The sequence below is a fragment of the Melitaea cinxia genome, chromosome 3, assembly GCF_905220565.1.
Source record: "Melitaea cinxia chromosome 3, ilMelCinx1.1, whole genome shotgun sequence".
Lineage (NCBI taxonomy): Eukaryota > Metazoa > Arthropoda > Insecta > Lepidoptera > Nymphalidae > Melitaea > Melitaea cinxia.
This window is the reverse complement of record NC_059396.1, coordinates 10,437,947-10,458,420: the sequence shown is the minus strand read 5'-3', so window position 1 is coordinate 10,458,420 and position 20,474 is coordinate 10,437,947. Positions and strand designations below refer to the sequence as shown.

The 20,474-nt window shown below is 34.4% G+C and overlaps 3 protein-coding genes across 4 annotated transcripts; 2 read left to right on the top strand and 1 right to left on the bottom strand.

Annotated features, from left to right (window-relative positions):
• Window positions 1-1,255: 1,255 nt before the first annotated feature.
• Window positions 1,256-6,000, top strand: LOC123669450 (B9 domain-containing protein 2). Its single transcript, XM_045603057.1, has 4 exons — window positions 1,256-1,346; window positions 1,423-1,548; window positions 1,628-1,853; window positions 5,891-6,000. The coding sequence occupies exons 1-4, from the start codon at window positions 1,256-1,258 to the stop codon at window positions 5,982-5,984; spliced, it is 537 nt and encodes a 178-aa protein (XP_045459013.1). The 3' UTR covers window positions 5,985-6,000.
• LOC123669449 (cullin-3) lies at window positions 1,569-19,860 on the bottom strand. 2 transcript variants are annotated; one of them, XM_045603055.1, is made up of 16 exons: window positions 19,719-19,860; window positions 19,454-19,618; window positions 18,214-18,411; window positions 17,246-17,431; window positions 16,037-16,240; window positions 15,508-15,687; window positions 15,095-15,289; window positions 14,186-14,362; window positions 13,833-14,003; window positions 12,320-12,427; window positions 12,069-12,193; window positions 11,578-11,839; window positions 10,515-10,684; window positions 10,157-10,295; window positions 9,304-9,456; window positions 1,569-1,774 (listed from the first exon to the last, which is right to left on the bottom strand). In XM_045603055.1, exons 2-15 carry the CDS (start codon window positions 19,511-19,513, stop codon window positions 9,304-9,306), a joined length of 2,328 nt encoding a protein of 775 aa, XP_045459011.1. In that variant the 5' UTR covers window positions 19,514-19,618; window positions 19,719-19,860; the 3' UTR covers window positions 1,569-1,774. The 2 variants fall into 2 exon arrangements, with proteins under 2 accessions (XP_045459011.1, XP_045459012.1); XM_045603056.1 differs by lacking the exons at window positions 1,569-1,774; window positions 19,454-19,618; window positions 19,719-19,860 and adding an exon at window positions 18,887-18,952 and having other exon boundaries at window positions 8,710-9,456.
• On the top strand, window positions 5,988-8,520 carry LOC123669783. The gene is made up of 3 exons (XM_045603373.1): window positions 5,988-6,473; window positions 7,085-7,282; window positions 7,476-8,520. Exons 1-3 carry the CDS (start codon window positions 5,988-5,990, stop codon window positions 8,502-8,504), a joined length of 1,713 nt encoding a protein of 570 aa, XP_045459329.1. The 3' UTR covers window positions 8,505-8,520.
• Window positions 19,861-20,474: the final 614 nt, after the last annotated feature.

The window sequence follows — 20,474 nt, the reverse complement described above, 5'->3', positions numbered from 1 at the left end:
GTTCCTTCATTTTTTATTTAATTACCTATGTTACCAATTACAAGATTTTGCTAGACTCAAAATTATAGTTTACGAACCTTTTCAAGGTTCTCAGCTTTGTGTCTACTACATTTATTATTAAAAAAATGATTAGTGTAATAAATTTATGGCACGAAGTATCCCTGTTAGCTACATTGTGTTGTTAGAATGTTAGCTGTAAAAATACCCTTATAAATTATGAAATTTAATGTATAATCATTAATTTCCGTTATTTCATCCGTGTATCAATTACGCGTAAGTTGGTCAATGTCGATAATTTTTTTTTATCATAATGCAATTCCACGAAAGTGTGTTTTTTAGCAGAAAAATTAATAAATAAAGGGTTTAAAGACAAATTAATCATAAGAGGAGGTAAAGTACTAACGTGAATCTATAGTCATTTTACAATTCTAATTCAATATAATTGTGTTTGTTAGCAAACAAATAACCGACTCCAATGATACAAACAAGTAATACAACGTAGATAGAAGAAAAAATTGTTTGTCATTTGCTGCGGGTGTGTAGAGAGTCGCTAAATATTAACAAATAGTTATGGTACAAATCATGTCCGCGTGGAATGGTGCCAAGAATGCCGGCAGCATTTCCCCTTTGAATCGCTATGCCGATTCTCTGAGCTAAAAATGCGTTAGCCCTCTTGTCACCAGTGGTGGCAACAAGGCGAGGAGTTATCTCTTTTAAAAAATTTTAGCACTATTACTTCAATGTCCAAGTGTTTCGACTGCAAATGGCACAAAGATGTTATTTAGAATTAGCCACGAATATTTGTGTCGTTTAATCGTTTCAGCCTTTTCCGCAGCGGCTCCCGCTCTTAAACTGTTTCTCTGAAATGATACGGAGTAAGTGTATCAACACAGGTTGCGTCCCACAAAAGCGCCCATTAATATCATATACAATTTATTTATTTCGAATATGATATCATTTTAAAATATTTCACGATAACTAATTTGATTTAGTTATTGAATAAACGGTAATGTTTTCATTATTTACTTTAAATTAATTTTATGCTGTAGCGTAGGCAGTATGGTCTTTGACTTTAGGATCTAATTTAACTAAAAAAATCTGTTGCCATGGTAACATGGGTATACTAATAATGTTTTTTTCAAAGAGGATATAACCACTACGTTGGTTTTTTTAATAGTAATTCGTAGCTATTGTAATTTTTCTTCGTTCTTAATATATAATTTAAAAGAGTATTTGGCTATAATGTGAAGTTTCAATGGCAGAATTCCACATTATAGGGCAAATACTAAGAGCTATTGACTTTAACGAATCGAACTCTTTGTTCTGTCGATATTCTGTTCAATCTGGTATGTTCATAATATAACATTAAGAAAATCGTCATATATATTAAAAACATGTGTAAATAAATGATAATATTTGTAGGTCCTAATTGGACTTTAATTTCTGGACATTGTGAAGGTCAAACAGTATCGGGTAAAGAAAATTTCACAAATTGTGTCGATTGGGTTCATCCTATAGACTTACATTATGTATGTAAGGGTATTAAAGGTAAAAATCATAACTAATTCTTATAATGCTCAATAAATCTATTTTTTATGAATATTATTTATTCAAATACTGTTTATAGGTTGGCCAAAGATAATTTTACAAGTAAGTTGCCTTGATGCTATAGGACGCTCGTGGATTGTGGGTTACGGTTGTTGCACTATACCTTCTACTCCTGGATATCATACCATAAAAGTTCCTTGCTGGGTTCCTGCTGCAACAACTGTGACTGAAAGATTAAAGCAGTTTTTTATAGGTGGAGCCCATGAATTAGCACAAACAGATCTTATTAATTTAGGAAGTGACAGGTTAGTAGGTAATAAAATATATAATAACTAGCTGACCCGGCGAACTTCGTATCGCCTAACAGTGACTTTTAAGTATTATCACAACTTTTGTATGGGAGTATAGAAAAGTGTTGTTTTTAGACTTTTTCAGGAAATTTAAATTTTTTTTTTTAGAATTTTTTTCTCCGTAAGAACCATCCTCGTACTCAGTGGCGTAGCGTGGTTGTCGGCCGCCCGGGGCGGAAGAAAATTTTGCCGCCCCCGTAGGTAGGTTTAGGTATTTCAATTTAAACTAGGTATACTAAAACTTACTTAGCTGAGTGGCTACGACATATAGAATTTAGCCACCCCGTTTCATCCCGTGGGTGTCATAAGAGGCGACTAAGGGATAGAAAAGTTCCAATAATAATAATAATAATAATAATGATAAAGCTTTATTTAATTCCATGCAAAATTCATCAATCCTTATCTCCATTTGCCCAAATCAAAATTTCAATCAATTAAATAACAATACAAAATAATTAATAGTACTTATTAGATTTTATTAGATTAGTGATAATTATTAAGACATACTATTTAATGTAAAATAAATAAATTAATCTAATATATAAAATTCTCGTGTCGCGGTGTTTGTAGTTAAACTCTTCCGAAACGGCTAGACCGATTCTCATGAAATTTTGTGTGCATATTGGGTAGGTCTGAGAATCGAACAACATCTATTTTTCATCCCCCTAAATGTTAAGGGTAGTCCACCCCTATTTTTTTTTATTTTTTTTTTTTTATTTTTAGATAAATTATTTATATTTTTATTTTTTTATGATACAACATTAAAAAATTCATACAACCCTAAATTTTCAACCTTCTACGATCAACCCCTATATTTTATTTGTTAATTATAAACTTTAATTTTTTTGGCAGGATTTTTATTTTTATTTTGTCATGACTTAGAATTAAAAAAAAATATATTACTCTTAATTTTCAACCTTTCTACCATCAAGCCCTATTTTTCCATCGCAATTTTTATTTTTTATTATTTTTAATAATGTCCTTTAATTGTGATTTTTTTTCTCAATTCAATTTGATCTCCTGCCTTCGCCGGTCGATAACTATCAATCGATCAGTTATCCCCGCTAGATGTCTACATTACGTTGTCACCTCTCATCCAGCAAACATCACGGAGTAGGGATGAGAATAAAGCCGGTCTCCTGTCTTACTCACTATACTGTTTTCGGCCATTGTTTTTTTTTGGTTTTATTTGTGTACCGATCGTAGCAGTAACTGCTATACGTATTATTTTAATTTTTCTGTGCACTAAATAAAGCATACTTTCATTGTCTACAACGCTTTCGTTTATAAGTAAATCCCCGCACATTTATATTATAGTAGATAGTTTATTGGCAAAACAATGTTTGCCGGGTCAGCTAGTTAATAATATGAAATAGCAAAGTTCCAATACCACTGTGGAACTAGTGAAGCCGACCGATGGCGGTATAGCCATCCTACAGCTAGCTTTTTAAATACACAACCGAAGACGAGCAGCAGCGTCTTCGGTGCGACAAAGCTAGCCCTGCGGTCACCAACCCGCCTACCCAGCGTAGTGACTATGGGCAAAAACCCTCATGAGTTCGCGGTAGAATTTTAGGCCCTCAGTTCTCGGTAGCCCCACTATTCCCGGCTACAGCAGCGGCCGCGGTAACGGTGAGGCGGAGGGTGCTGAGGATCACCGGGATACGGGAGGCTGCCACTCAAAACTACAGGTACTACGTACCGGTTACGTATAATGGAGGCATGTTACGGCTGGACCACAACCTTACCGAACTGGAAGTAAAACCGAATCTTAAACTTAAACTTAAGTGAAGCATACTGGGGTTGTCTGAAGTTTGAAGAGAGGGCGAAGACACGATGATCCTGGACTTCGGGCACTTGTTCTGCTTCCGTGAAGGTGATGGGCTTTCCCAAGGTGGCGTCGATTTTCTGGTCCACAAGACTCTCACTAACAACGTTGTGGAAGTCAGCAATGTGTCGACCCGGGTAGCGTACCTTGTACTTAAACTCACTGACAGGTACTCCCTAGAAGTGATACAGCTCTATGCGCCGACCTCAGCACAATCTGACAATGAAGTCGAAGCCTTGTATGACGATATTACTAGGGCCATGCATGGGACTACTTCGGCCTTCTACAACGTTGTTATGGGAGCCTTCAACGCTAAAGTGGGAATACAAGACCGCGACGAATCAAGGATCGGGCCACGCGGGTAGGGGCGCAGGAATCGCAGGGGGCAGATGCTCGTCAACTACTACGAGTCAGAGGGGCTCTTCTTGATGAATTCTTTTTTTTAAGAAGAAGCCCCAAAGGCGGTGTACATGGCAAAGCCCCAACACTATGACGAGGAACGAGATAGATTCATCATAGCGGATAAAAGGCATATATTCAGAGATGTCTCCTTGGTTAATTGGTTTAACACTGGCAGTAACCACCGGTTATTGCGGAGCACTTTAAATATATACCTCCGAAAAGAGCGGGCCCGCTTAGTGAAATCTACTCTCCGACGTACGCTGCCCCAATTACTATGTGGCTCCGAGCAGTTTCAATGGGAACGCCAAAACCGATTCGATTCGCTGGAAACTACTGGCAACGTGGAAGAGATGACCGACAACGTGGTGAAGACGGTGTGTACACTAGGTCGTAGGCACTTTAGCTGACGAAGTCAACAAAGCAGTCCAACTCTCTTCCGAAGCCTTGGATCTAGTGTGGTGGAGGCGCGAGTTGCTCACTGCTCAAGCAGCTTCGCCAGAACAGAGGGCTCTTTCCAAGAAGATACGAAAACTTGTACGCCGAGACCTCCACTGCTCAAATACGAGAGAGATTGCTACTCTGATTGAGCAGAATAGGGATGACTTAGTTACGACTGAGCTACTTAAAGCCGCAGGGTGACCTACCCTAAAAGTCTTGGTGAGACTCTTTCACGCCGTCACCCACCGAGGTACCACGCCGGAGGTGTGGTCCAGTAGTGTGTTTGGTGCTGTTCTTTAAGAGAGGCGACAAGTCTCTGTCAAAGAATTACACATTGATCTCACTTCTGAGCCATATCTATAAGCTGTTTTCGATTGTTGTTACGAATCGTCTCGCCAGAAGACTCGACGAATTCCAACTACCGGAGCAGCGAGGTTTCGAAATGACTACAGCACTGTAGACCACATTCATACTGTTCAATAGATTATACAAAAGACAGAAGAATATAATCAGCCGCTGTGTATGGCATTTGTGGACTACGAAAAAGTCTTCGACTATTGCTTCTCAAAATGGAAAAACAAAAAATACTGGTTATCCAAATGTTTTGGATTAAGTTTTAAAATAGCCTAGCAATTATTTTTTTTTTTTTTTGTATTAATAAATGAATTTGATGTAATTTTTTTTTATTATTTCACTATATACGTAGCGAAGCACGTACCGGGCCGCTAGTATTTACTAATTGTTTTTATTATTTAAGTGTTGTTCAATTTTGCCGCCCCCTAAAAAGTGCCGCCCGGGGCGGGCCGCCCCCCCCCGCCCCCACTACGCTACGCCACTGCTCGTACTTCAAGGAATATTTAAAAAAAGAATTAGCGAAATCGGTCCAACCGTTCTCGAGTTTTGCGCTTAGCAACACATTTTGCGATTCATTTTTATATATAAGATTATACATTGATTTAGAAAAAAAATTTCGTTGTGGATGAAACTTGCTGTTAGTTTTTTTTTTTCGTTGTGTTAACTCATTAATTTAATAAAAAACTCTAAAAAATGGTTAGCCCTCTAGTTTTGAGAATCAGCATGATTTATTTTTATATATATATAATTTTTAAAAAAGTATTGAAAAATTTTAAAAATTAATTAAAAATTTATGAACAATAAAAAAACAGTATTGCAAAAGATACCAAATGGCAGACAAAAATAACTCATTATTTAAATTTAATTAATTAATTTTAGTTTTATATAGGAGTAAAATTATGTACAGGTAGGGTTTATATAGTAGGAATTGACTATTTTTTTCCATAGCTTGTTTTTCTTTATTATACAGGTTCAAGCTGATAACCCAGTCTAAAGGAGATATTGAAATAAACATATGCATTGTTTTGAGAAATTTCATACAGTTTGGGATAGAATATAAGTAAAACATGAAGCCAATTACATATTTGTGTTTTACTTTATTATCTATAGTGATTCAATTCTGTTTAATGGACTTCATTTATGAAAGAAATCAAACTGATGATTCATTTATTGACCATAAAAGAACTATTGCTGAAAATCTGAGTTATATATTAAAAAATATAAAAGAAAAGCCACATGCACTTTACTATAGGAAAGGACTGCTTGAATTGGAAAATAGAAACAATAAAACACAATATAAAAAGTACAATAATTTATCTTTGTCTATGTCTACATTTCAAACATCAACTGATCTAGCAAGTACGGTATTTGATTTGATTTATGATGAGAATGTATCTATGACTGACAGTACTTTAACAACAGAAACATATTACAATGAATCAGATTTTGATAATGTGACCGAGATTACTATTTTGAATAAAAATACGATACCTAAATCCACTGATATACCTAAAAAAACTGTCAGTAAAAATAATTGTGAATGCAATATGTTGGTACGTAGACATTTTAAAATAAATTTGCTTTGTAAATTTATGTAAAATTATAATTATTGATATGAGAATATAACATTTGTTTTGATTTACAGTTTAATAAATGTGACATCAACTGTTGCTGTGATAGTGATTGTTCCACAGCTGAATATAATTTGTTTAAAAACTGTAGAGAAAGAAATAACAACAATCAATGTTTTAGTAACAACAGACAGTTGCAATTTTATTGCTTTTTTCAAGAAACATGTAGTAGTGAAGTGGCTAGCAATATTTTTAATCACATTTTTTGTATTGAAAAAGTAAACCTACCAAAGAGTAAAATGGAATTTATGAATGAGGTTCGATTTTTTTTTTGGTTTTTTACATCTAATTTGTTACTTCGTTCCGTCTAACGTTCTGACTTGTTCTTTTTATTTTAGGTTTTAAACATAGATGCTAGTAAATATTTTAAGTGGCACTTTAGTCAAAGCAATGAACCATTATATAAATTTACAAAAAACATGTATTTTTATGGACAACCAATATGGCTTAAAAGAAATGAAACTCTTAAAATAATATGTAAGTAAGTAAATAATTTTTATTTTACAAATTTATAAATATTTCTTTTTATTTCTAATGGATTTTTTGCAGCATTACCAATAACAGTCACTAATAGTTACTGTAGTGGCGAAAAGCCAATAAAGTTTTTAACAAATGAGCACATAAAATGTTATGTAAAAATCAATGATCTGCATTCTTTCTATGCTTCAGAATTTTCTACCCACTCTAAGGTTATAAGTCCAAAAGAGAATACAACAAATAGTACAATACTGGTAAATATTTATCATCATTTTTTATCGTTAGTAATTTAGACTTATAAAAATTCTAAAGGAACATAATTTTAGGTTTAAATTAGAATTGCACTAATACAATTTTATACCTAAAGAAATCATTTTAAAATTACATAAATGTTTCTTATTTATTTTATTTTTTTGAGTTTCGACATATATGTGTTATTATTTACAGAACTGTACTATATTGCACTGCATTAATTGGACTGTCCTTGTTTGCAATGACTACAACTGCATTAAATATAACAAAAGTCTGCATGAACCTTCATGCTCAAAAAGTCATTGTCATAATATAGGAGTAAAAGTAGAGTACATATTTTATTGTAATGAATCTATTATTGTAAAAGCAATAATAAAAATTTATGTAAAGCAAGTTTCAGCACACATAAGATTTGTTTCACAAGAAGTTATAGTTACTTTTTACATGGGAAATAATTCTATTGAAGGCATTGTTACATATAGTGGGAATCCAGGTTATATAAGAAAGTTACCAGTAATAGCATCTTATTTTGAAGGTAACCATACATATTTTTTTTATAATATGTCTCTAGTAAACCAAAATTATTTAATACTTCCTCAAAATCTAAATGGCCAATGTGTGATTACAAATATAACGCATAACATCTTAAAGTTTGGCATCAATACAAGAACAATATGTCGACTAACATTTCGTAAAATTGATGTGATACACAATAAAAGTGATGAATGTTTAAAAATTCAAATGGAAATCATCGAATTACTACGGTTAAATAAAGATATATATATTTCACCATACGGGAACCCAAGCGATATCAGCGATAACAAATGGATTAAACTCCAAAGATTTAATAAAACAAATCTTTATGGTGAATATAACTTCAAATCAACCAAGCTGAAATGTTATAACTTCATAACTCGATTTGCTTATATATTTACATACACTGACATAAACAGCGTTGGTAAAGATGAAAATAAAATTTTAAGTGCATCAGTTGAAGGAATGGCGAAAAATATTACGTTTAACATCAACGATCTGTCGGCGGTCATAACAGTGGATGCTAGTTTCCTCGACGTAAGTTCGCCGGATACGCGCGGTTATGTTGCAGATTTATTGAATACGCATTTAACCAAGAATTTATTTTTTCCTTTCAGTAGTGATAGTTGCAAGTGTAGTCTTTATTATTTACTTTTAATTTTATGTACAATTATGATTTTAAGCAAATAAAATACCTTTGTCATAACTAATAATTTTTATTTTGAAATAATTTAAATACTTTTGTTACTTCTATCACTTTAACTTGGCATTCACCCTTCAATGACTTGAAATTGCGATGGCCTGAAAATAAAACCCAATTTTTAGGTTTAAATAACCTACAAATAAAAATATATATCATTTAACATAAAAAGGGCTTTGTTGCAAATGAAACATGTTTGTTATAAAAGAGAATTTAATTTAACATAACAGCTACTCTAGGAAATCACGAGGAACACTTATAGTACACATCGAAATGATCAGACTAAAACCACAACACTTCGTATATACAATATTTTTACAGCGATTATAATCCAATCTGCACTTATGTTTTGCGAATAATCTGTCTTAACTTACAAAGTTGGCTTTGCTTACGTTTGCCTTTTTGCGTACCGGTAGCTATATGAATTTACTAAGGAACAAGAAAGGTTAAAACGACTCGCAAGAGACAAGCGGACAAAGCTGACCACGCGTGCGGGCTCGGCAGTCGTCTCGTCGGAAAACGAACGGTAATAGAAGTCCTTCCCTCGGTGAACGACAACTGCGGCAAATACGACACGACAATCTATTAAGTATTCGTTGTCCCTATGTCATGTCTACTTTATCGAGCACATTTCGAGATATCGCGACAGCGTTAACTCGTTTTTATCACGAGAAGATTTCGTAACGGAATCGAGGCCCTCTTTATATAAATCGTATCGTTAGGTGGCGCGGCGCAGCCGTCTCTGCACGGGGGCGGACGCACGGGCGGGGTAAGGGTCGGAGTATGCACCTATGCGACGTAGGTGTAGACCTTGCGGTCGTCGGGCGTGCGCGCCAGGTACTCGCGCTCGATGAGCCCCTCGATGCGCTTCTTGATGACGACGGGCGACGGCAGGAAGCGCGCGCGCAGCTGCTCCGTCACCTCCGCCACCAGCAGCGTGTGCTGTGGGCAGGTGTAAGGGTGGTGTGTAGTAGGTGAGGTGTTCGACTCCTACCTGCGTTCCTTCAAATGAGGGATTATGCGCTACTATAGATCACGTTCCATTTGAAAAGGCACATAAACGGCGTTGATATAGAAGAAAATAAAATTAGTGCATCAGTTGAAGGAATGGCGAAAAATATTACGTTTAACATCAACGATCTGTCGGCGGTCATAACAGTGGATGCTAGTTTCATCGATATAAGTTCGCCGGATACGGTTATGATCTATTTGAAGAAAGGAGTTAGGTGTCGAACACCTAGTATATGAACGACAGAGCAGAAAAAAAGTGTTGTCACATTGTAGTACTATCATGTGGCATAGTAATATGTGGGATATGCAGTAGTCACCTAAAAAAACAGGTTTGATGATAGTGACAGAGAAGACCCTTTTCCCCGTTAACACTAGTAGCGTGTTTAAACAATGACCTTTTCTTTAACATTAAAGAGTAAATAAGAATCAGAAATAATTAAATAATATGCCACATAAATAATAAAGATAATTTATTTTGTGGTTGAATTTTTAACATTTTTTGGTTCTTACATTTTAACTTTAAAATGGCTCTCATAAAATGTTTGGTAAAAGTGACTTCATCCTCTTTTCCCTCTCTTTTTTCATTGATCTCTAATCTTTTGAGAAACAGAATAATATATTTTTCTCTTACCGCCATTTTCTTTCTTGCTTTCATGATGCGTACTATAGCGGCCTCGATTTCGTGTTTGCGGTCTTCGTCCACCTTGTTGCGCGTTTCGCGTCGCTCGGGCTCGGACTCGCCCTTAGCTGCTACTGTCTGGATCTTTACTCTGTAATGCAAATTTATTGCAATTATTACCTAAGCACGCTAAATACATTTATAGTTCATTTTAATCAGAATATAATGGAGGTAAAAAGTTTTGTTTTATGTATCAACACACCAGTTTCCAGCATAAATTATTCAGCAATTGTAGCATAAAAGAATAAAAAATATTCATTCAATTATAGAACTTTACAAATATTCGTAAGTATAATATTAAAATGCATACCTATGCAACTTAGAAGTAAACGCGTCGTTGACGTAGAACTGATGAGATGGCTCTATTTCCTTTGTCTTAGGATGCTTGATGAGCACTCGCTGCGTGGGCTTACCCATTGCGAGTGACTGGAGGGCGCGGACGAGATCCTTTTCGGGTATATCGGTCTCATTGAGTATTTCCTGAAAGTAAAAATAATCTTTTTAGTAATCGGAATTTCTTAATTAGAAATTTAATTAGAGAATTTAGTTAAAACAGAGTAACTCGAAATGACCCATGAGTCATTGTGAAATTGATTTCTCTGTGACTGATATTAAATTCAATTAAAAAAATTCCAGTGAAATTTTAGCTGTAAATAGAAATATTAAATCTTTTGCTTTCTTGGAAACTATTTTCGTTTGAAATTTAATAGTAATAATTGTGTTACTAATCTTGTCGTTATGGGAGGTGTATAGATAAGCAAGATTATCAGTTACTTTTACGATATATACTCACACTAGCTGACCTGGCGAACTACGCTGCAAAATTAAAAAAAATAAGGCGGTAGCCTCAATTTTTTTAATTTTGTTATAAAAATATTGCGGTCATAAATTGAAATAAAATATAGCAAACATTTGGACAAAGTTAGATATTTGTGGAAAATTTTATTAAAATCGATCCAGTAGTTTCGAACATTAGTCTGGACAAGCATCGTAACTCGATATTTTTAGATCCGTGTCATCAAACTGCGTTATCAGAATCGATATTATAACCTAAATATGAAAGTTGCCCCAATCTTTTAATAAAAAAAATTAACATATGATGGCGTGTGTACGTTAGTGTCGTGTCAATGAGTCAGAGATATGTCGTCCAAGTTATGTCGTAATGAGTTGTACTTACTACTGTTTAATCGTTTTCAAGTATAATTTGGGCTATGGTAGGCCTCTGTATCTCTATATGACCGTAAACGGAAGGACGCAAGTTTAACGTCCGCGTTGTCTATAGATATTTAAAAAAAAATAGATGGCTCTCCAAACTGCCTACATAGAATAGTATATAAAGATAATACAGTAAAGTATCGATAGGTCTCAGTCACCTCGTACGTGAGCCGCTCGCGCTTATTGAAGAGCAGCAGCACGCACATTTGGAACGTGGACACCTGGATGATGTGGCGGCGCGGCGCGGAGGGCGCGGCGGGGGCGGCGGCGAGGGCGGGCGCGGCCAGGGCGGGCGCGGCGAGGGCGGGCGGCGAGCGCGGCGGGCTGCCCGCGTGCGCGCGGAACGTGGCGTGCAGGTCCGCGCTGCCCAGCTGCGGCTGCAGCGACAGTTGCCGGCCCGAGTGCTTCGCCAGGTAGAACCTGCGGACGGCGATGTGTCAGACCAGCTTGAGATTTGTTCTCGGTCTGGACTGGCTATAATGTATCCAATAATATATTGAGGTAGCGCACGGCAGATATGACCTGCTCAAAATGTAGTGCAGTTCGTGAGATCTTTGAACTACCTCACAATTTTCAAGAGTAAAACTGAGTTAGAACAGAAGGGAGCAAAAGATTGTATTCCTATAAAGATATATGCCTATAAACTTACGATCTAAAAACTTCGAATGCACTTCTCGGAGCTTTTGGTATGTTGCACTTGGGTGTCGCGCTTTGTGTCGGCCAAAATCCTGTTGTGAGCACGCGCACCGATAAATCTACTCCGTGTAAGTTGGTCTGCAAATATAAATTATACAATGAATTTTATTTTTCAAAATCAAAAGGTTAAATAAGTGTGTATTTAACGAGAGCTACAATATAAAGAAGCACATACACACTAAGAAAGTAATAAAATAAATTCACCCCAGATGATAGCACATGCTCTTTGAACTCCTCCATTATAGTGTTGGACACCGTCATGTCCTTGAACATACCCTCCAGCTTTGATGTAAACTGACAACCGCATTCAGTCTGCAATTACAATATTATTATTATCAGCCTTGGAATGAATCAAATATTTGATAGGAATTTTTGATTTTTTAAAACTTATTTAAAGAAAGTACATTTCAATAGTTTCATATATGATACATAATTCAACAATCGAAAATGATAAATCTACTACAGCTATATATTAGACAAAATAAACACATCACATAAACACTTGAAATAATTACAAATATCTTAGACAAGATAAATCATTAAAAACTGTGTTAAAGCAATTAATTTTGTTGTTAGAATAATTAATCATATATTTGTTGTATCTCATGTAGTTATTTAATTTTTAATAATTTAATTTTTTTTTTTATAAAAACTCAATATAAAAATTAAATAAGATGTTTTTTTAAATACTATAGTATTTTAAATATATCATAAGTTAGTGTATACCCTAAATTACATTGTAACTAACTCTATGAACTAAATTTTGTCCTAATTATACACAATGGTATTACGCTTTACATATTATAAAACTAAGAACAAAAATCTCCTGCTTAAAGTCTTCATTTTCTAAAACTGCAAAATTCTTTACAATATGCTTTAATAAACGTTATAGAAAATATTCGCAAAAAGACTTTAAGCAAGATTTCGGAATAAATAACTACAAATATATTGTAGAAAGCATAGGACACTTACAACTGTCCGTGGGTTTGGGTAAAGAATTTTGCAGAAATATTTAAATGATATAAGGTAGCGTTATTGTTATTCACTGATTGAGTGTTCTATGTGAGAGACATCACCAATAATGCAGTGGAAATCCCTGGGCTCCACATCTTTCAATAATCCTTCTCTCTGGAGAATGTTACATATACTCTAACTATTGTTAATTTCTCCAATAAGAATGGGACAATTTAAGTTTTAGTAAATTTGTTAAAGATTTTAAGACTACTTAATAAATATAATATTTATTAATTTATTTATTCTTAATGTACACCAAAATACAGACACATATATAGAAAGATATAGTACAAGATGTACAAAGGGCATCTTATCTTACAGATAACCTTTGAGCACAGGACACGATACAGTAGTAGTGGTTAGAAGTGTGCACATATTAAAGAGGAAAAAAAATAAAAAAATAAATAACGTTAAAAAAATTGTTTACATATTTAATAATAAAAATACGAGGCATTGACAGACTACTGTGCACTTTATTAACATCGTTAATTTTATAATTTATTTCATGAAAAATTTGATTTATCAACTGGTACCAGACTTAAGTCTATGAGTATTGTTGTTAAGTACTCCTTTTGATATGATCCTTGGTGTCACAGTCTCCTTGCTTGGTTTATTAACTCTTTTCACAATTTTCCATCAATCAATTGTGGTCATACATGTATATAGTCATAAAATAATGGTTTAACATATCTGAATATTTTACCTTAAGTTTAGAGATCATATTCTTCTCACTGTCATCGGAGACGGATTTGTTGAGCAAGAGTCGTTTGGCGAGGTGCTGCTTGTAGTAACGCTCGAACACATCTTTCTCCTGCAGGAAACGGAACAGCACCATGGTTTTGTCCAGGACTGCCTCGATTTCTTGCTCACTCATCTGTAATTTGAGATGATATCGAAATCTATTGGTTTTAAATGCAAAATGGCTTAGATATTTTATGATTATTTTGTATGAAAGATCATATTGGCTATGTACACTTTTTTATACTAAGTCTTAGCATATATAATTCATTACAGAAACAGAATTGAGTATAATAGAGTATGAATAAATATACTTACGCCCTTTTCACCTTTTTTGAGCTTTCCATCGATGAATAATGACAGGAATTCAGGGGACTTATTATTAAGATTAAGGAAGTACTCAAAATCGGAAGCGATCATATGTTTAAATATTTTATCATTATTGAATGAGTTATGAAGAAAGTGGTCAAATCTGTCTTTCAGATCCAGGAGGTTCTGGGGAAGAGAAAAAAATTAATTATATAATAGCATTTAGAAAATGACTAAATGTAATTCAGGATGTTACATAAGCTTCAGCCTGTAATATCCCACTACTGAACATAGGCCTCTTTCCCCATGTAGGAGAAGGATCAGAGCTTAATCCACCACGCTGCTCCAATGCGCTGCTACTATGAGTAACGATCGCTATCAGGTGTAAATGATAACAACCGGGACCGACGGCTTAACGTGCTCTCCGAGGCACGGTGGGGGGACCCACAAGGACTGCACAAACACCCAGACCGCGGCAAACACCTGTATAGCCAATACAAATGTTTGTCATGTGCGGGGATCGAACCCGCAACTGCCAAGCGCAACAGGTACAATCCATGGCTGTAATCGTTGCGCCAACGCGGCGTCATTACATAAGCAATTGCAACTTATGTGGCATTTTTCATTTTTTTTTAAAAATACTATTAATAAAATAATTGGTTTCACTGTCAGTTGAATTGGGCATACATTACATTCAAATACATTTTTGTCGTTAATGTGATTGATGATAATGCTGTAACTGAAGTACAATTTGAAAGATGACGCCAAGTATTATAAGAAAATATGGACTAAAAAAACCACACAGATTGCGCACTTTCATAATATGAAACGTGACAGGCATCGGTTGTCACGCTTTACCAGCCTCACAACCCGTTTTGGCAAGTCCAAGAGGCAGCGGTAGAAGCGAGTGCCGCGTACCTGCACGTAGGCGATGGCGTTGGTGTTGTGGTGCGTGTCGGTGACGAGCGCGCGGCCCTGCTGGCGCAGGTGCGCCGACACGGCGTCGGCCACGGTGCGCAGCCCCTCGCCCACGCGCGACAGCAGCTTGTACACGCACGCCAGCTCCACCGTGCGCGTGTGCATCAGCATGTGCACCACGCCCGAGTTCTCCATCTGCAGGGCGACACGACTATTACTTATCGTCTCATACTTCCCGCACTGTGCTAACGTCTAGTTTCCGTGCGTGTTGACGGCGTCGGTCAGTTGGGTTGTCGTTTAGCGGTTGTGTCGCCGGTCGTAGATTCGATTTCCTTTCGTGAGAAGCGTTGGGGTTGGCGTTAATTACGTTTCTGAAGCGGTCGCGAGAATTGATCGGGACGTCAGGGGCGCACCTCGACGATGGTCTTCATGTGGCGCTCGATGAGCTCGTGCTCCAGCACGGCCACGACGCGGGGCTCGGTGCTCTCGTCCAGGTAGTGTCGCGCGCGCTCCGCCTCCTCGCTGATGCGCGCCTCCACGCGTGCGATGTACACGGCCGCGCTGTTCTCCGCGAGAAACTTTTGAGATTCCATCTAGAGGCATAGTCGTTATTAACTTCATTTAATGATATGTTCTTTGACTTTTTATTTTTAGAAGTCTCTGTACTGATAAACTTTATGAGTTTGATACAATTGGAGCATAGTGAAATAGACAATAATAATTCTATTATACACTAACAACAAAATTAAAAGATATATTAAGCGGCGGAAAGTGTTGTATGCGTTTATGACAGATACTGTACAGGGAACGAGGTTTGCATTGAACTATTTGCTAAGCAATAGACAAAAAACTTTAATAGGAACCATAAGGATTAAGCATCATCGTTACCAGCTTTAGCATCTATCATGAATAACCTAAAGTATTAAGTCTTATTGTTCTCACCCTATAAAATTCAGCGGACTGGTGCAGGAAAGGCTTCTCGAAGTCCTCCTCGTAGACGGCGCGCGAGTTGATCCCGAGCACCATGAGCATCTGGCACGCGTTGCGGATGGCCAGCCGGTCCACCACCTCGCCACGCCGCTCGCGAGCGACCAGCTCGAGGAGCGTCTGGCGCAAGTGGTCCCGGATGCAGCCGTATCGAACCACCTAGTTTGTTTACAATTAAATGGGGAAAATATATCACTCCTTACTCCAGAACTCCAGAGCAGAGGCCATATATGATTAGAGAGTCTACCATTAATGACAAATCTCGTTTTTATAGTAAGACAATAAAATCGGTAATTGAAAAAAAATGTCGGAAAACATTGTACTTACACCATTTTCCCATAAGTTTCATAACTTAAATATGCCATATTAAAGGTTTATTTTAAATTATATACATATTCTTATTCTAAAATACAATTTTGCCGAGGGAAATAAATGGGTGGCAACATTATGTTAATCCTGAATCCTGGCTATAAATTTTATTTAGCTAGTTATTTATATCACATAAAATAATGTGTAAGAGACTATGACGTGTTTTGTGTTTAAGTAATTAGTATATTGCACTAATATTAATTTTATGGACAGACCAAAATTTCGGTTTCGGTTTCAGCCAGTTTCGGGCAAAAAATCTAGTTTCGGCCAAAAAAACGGCTGAAACTTAGTTATTATGAAAGAATGCATTTGACTGAGAGTTTAGTGAATAGATTATGCACCTAAATATTAAATGGAAATATTTAATTATTGTTTATATTTTTACGAACACATTAATTAAATTGTTTAATTCAAAATTTGTACATATCTTTGTTTTATTAAACGAAATTAACCATCGGTATGTTCAAGGAAATAAAAAAAAAAAAAACTTAAATTTACACCAACAAATAATACAATGTAGGTAGTTGAAAAATTTATCAATTAACTATAAGTCTCGATAAAATTCAACTAGTACCAGCTTTCGATTAAAAAATAATCATCAAAACCTGTACTCCCAGTAAAATGTTATGAGATAGCTCCCAAAAAATACAGAAGAATTGAGGTTAAAATTACTCTAGATACATCGACCACGTGAGTTTCGGTTGCGGCCGAAATTGAAACCAAGGCCCATTTTCGGTTTCAGTTTTGGCTGAAAACCCAGTTTAATTTGTTAGATAAAAATAAAAGAAAAATTACCTGGTCCCTAAAGATAATGAGTCCCAAGTTATATACATTGTCAACATCATTTTGTTGTACATACACTCGGTCCATGTACATGAGTATGTCTCGGATCATAACCATACTAGTTTGATGATCAGTCCAAGCATTATTTAATGTTTGAAGGAATCCATTGTGTAACGAATGTAGTACATCTTCACGGACCTGATAATGAATATTAACTTTTACTTCCTTTGATAATTGTACATAACTTTTGAAAAAGACGTGAACACTGTACATTATAATTATATTTTAAATACAATGGACATCAATCTATAGTGGTAAGAAATTATCTTGCCATGGAACACAGTAAGTGTAAATAAATTAATGTAATTTATATACAGACATATACAAGATAAAATAAAATTAAACAATTTATAATACTGAAACTGTATTATAGATATATCAAAAAATAAAATTAAAAAAATAATACATTTTGTTGTTAGAGGTCATCCATTAAATAAGTTCACTGAAAATGGGGACGGGTTTAAGGAAATATTGCGAGGTTCGCACTTAATGATTGCATTTTTTTTTTTATAATTTGACTATATATTTGGAAGCTTATTTAATGTTAAGCAGAGTGGTTCAAATTTTTGTGATGTGACATTTGTTGTTTGATTATTGAAAGTGTGCTATAAGCCTAAGTGGTATGGTAATGGTAAAGGTGGGAAGAGGTCAAAAATTTTGTGACATCACATTTAAAATATATTATACCTAATTATAAGTATCAGAACATGATACTTCAACTACATACCATTAAAAATTAGCTCAAAAATTAGCACATAAATATGATGATCGAAGACAAGGACAGGGGAGGGGTAAAAAAATCGTGAAATTCGTGTGATCATTTACTTATTGTATTACCTTCAATATTTTTTGTATATTGTAAAAAATCTAATATTAAATTAAATTATATTATTAAAACTACTTTTATTCCTCTTGCTTACCTTTGTTTCTAAGTGATGGGTGACCACTTCTTTCAAACCTGTATAAAGTCTTTCACCATGTTTATGAAGAACCATAGTGTAAGCATTTCGATAGAGCTCTTCAAATGAAAGACCAGAGTTGTTTTTCTTTTGTATTTCCTGTATTGCATTTTTGAGTAAACTCCATATACTCTCCACATATTTCTCGTCCATAGTCATCTAAAAATAATTATACTTTAAATAAACAATTTTTACGTGTTATATTTAGTAGTACATACCAAACAATTTTTGTTTTTGTTTTTTAAATGAAGTTTTATTCCTCTTACCATTATTAAATACTAAATGGAATAAAACAACACATAATATTAATGTTTTAGTTATAATAAAATATATAAAAATTCTGAATTTTATTGGTAATTAACCTAAATTTATTTATTTTCGTCCTGATTGGATTGATTTATATTTTACTTATTAAAAATTTGAAATGAATAAATTACATACATTTCTTTTGCATTGTACACATTTTATTAAAACACTGATTAATACGATAATTTCCCCCCTTTTTTAATTTTCCCCCTCAATAAAGTACATGCATAACGGACCAGCTTTGAGTCTAAATGCGGAAAATCGAGCCCAAAACAACTAACTAACAACTAGTATCGCATAAAATTAAAGAGAACAAGGCAGTACACACCCATGTATCAGGGTACATTTGGTAATAGGGTTCGGAGTAATTCCATACTTGAAATTTTCTTGTCATCTTGATAGTTTGATCATTCAAAATGCATTTTTGTACAACATTAACAAAAGAAAAAATTATAGCTTTGTAGAGCTTATATGATTTTCTTATATGTCAAATAAAATAGTGTTTATGACATACTGCATACAAAAAATTTAAGTTAAAATAACTAAATATTTCTAATTTTAAATGATGTGTCAGTCACAATGACTGACACTGAATGCACCCATAATGAAACAAGGTTTTATATCTATTGTATTTAAATGAACAATCATAAATAATCCTTTTAAATATCATATTCTTTACAAATATTATATTTGTTAAATATTATAAACCAAATAATTACATTAACAGTGTGTGATAGACAAAAATATTTTATAATGTTTACAAATATTTTGAGTATATTTTGCAAATGCATCATGGATGATGATTATGATGTACTATTCTGTTAAAAATTATATTGCTAGATTTTAAGTCAACAAAATAGCAGTGTACAGACATGTGTAACAATTAAAAACTTACGGGAAAAGCTCTGATCCTCATTTTGCCTGGTTTATCTTTAGGCAACGTACTCTTCATCATTGCGGCTACGAAATTGATAACTAATACGCTAAACAAACTTCTAAATGTATATATAATTTCATTTACAGTCACAAGAATACTTCATTGTTACTGTTACATTCACATCTGAAATCAAACATGTATTTAATGGAAAAGAATACGTCACTTGATACAAAATAATGCGGCACAAATTGCATATATCATCTATGATTGTTGTTATATTTACTTCTTAATTTATAAATCATGTAATGTGTAACTATTATTTAGGACTTCTCCTCGTGTTATTATAAAAACTAAGATAGGAGATGAGTTTTTAAGGCAAATAAAATAATCAACACATCTCTTTCTCTCTTGTATAGTTGTTAAATTCCGACAATACATCAGCGCCACTTCACGATATGACGTTCCTTATATTTACACAATATCTAAATTAACTTACATGTAATACGTTGTTTATTATATGTAATCAACGATATAATTCTTCTTTTAGAACGTTAAAAGTACATGAATTTTTACTTTTGAGTGTCTATAATATTTCAATGCACTCAATTGTTACAATTTTTTTTTCACAATGCGCAGATTATATTACTAGGCACAGATAACTAATAATACATATATTTTTATTAAAAATGTTTACTTTTTACGGAAAATTAAAATAATTATATTTGTGTTTTTATATGGTGAGAGTCAAATTTAAATAAATTGTATATAATAACTGGAAAACATATTAAAAAAAAAGAACTAAATTATCTCAAATATAGTAAGCAAAGTCAAGTTACTTAAAATATATAATGGAATTTATTTACTTTTTGAGTAAAAAGGGCTGTTTTTACTAATTAAAAATAATTTGTCACAAAAAATTAAGTTAAATATTTGTTAGTATAAAAATATATTAGGTATATATTTCAATACATTTTGAAAATATATTAAGTTATACTTCATACGTGGCTTCCACTTGACGCTCACAACGATCACTCAACGT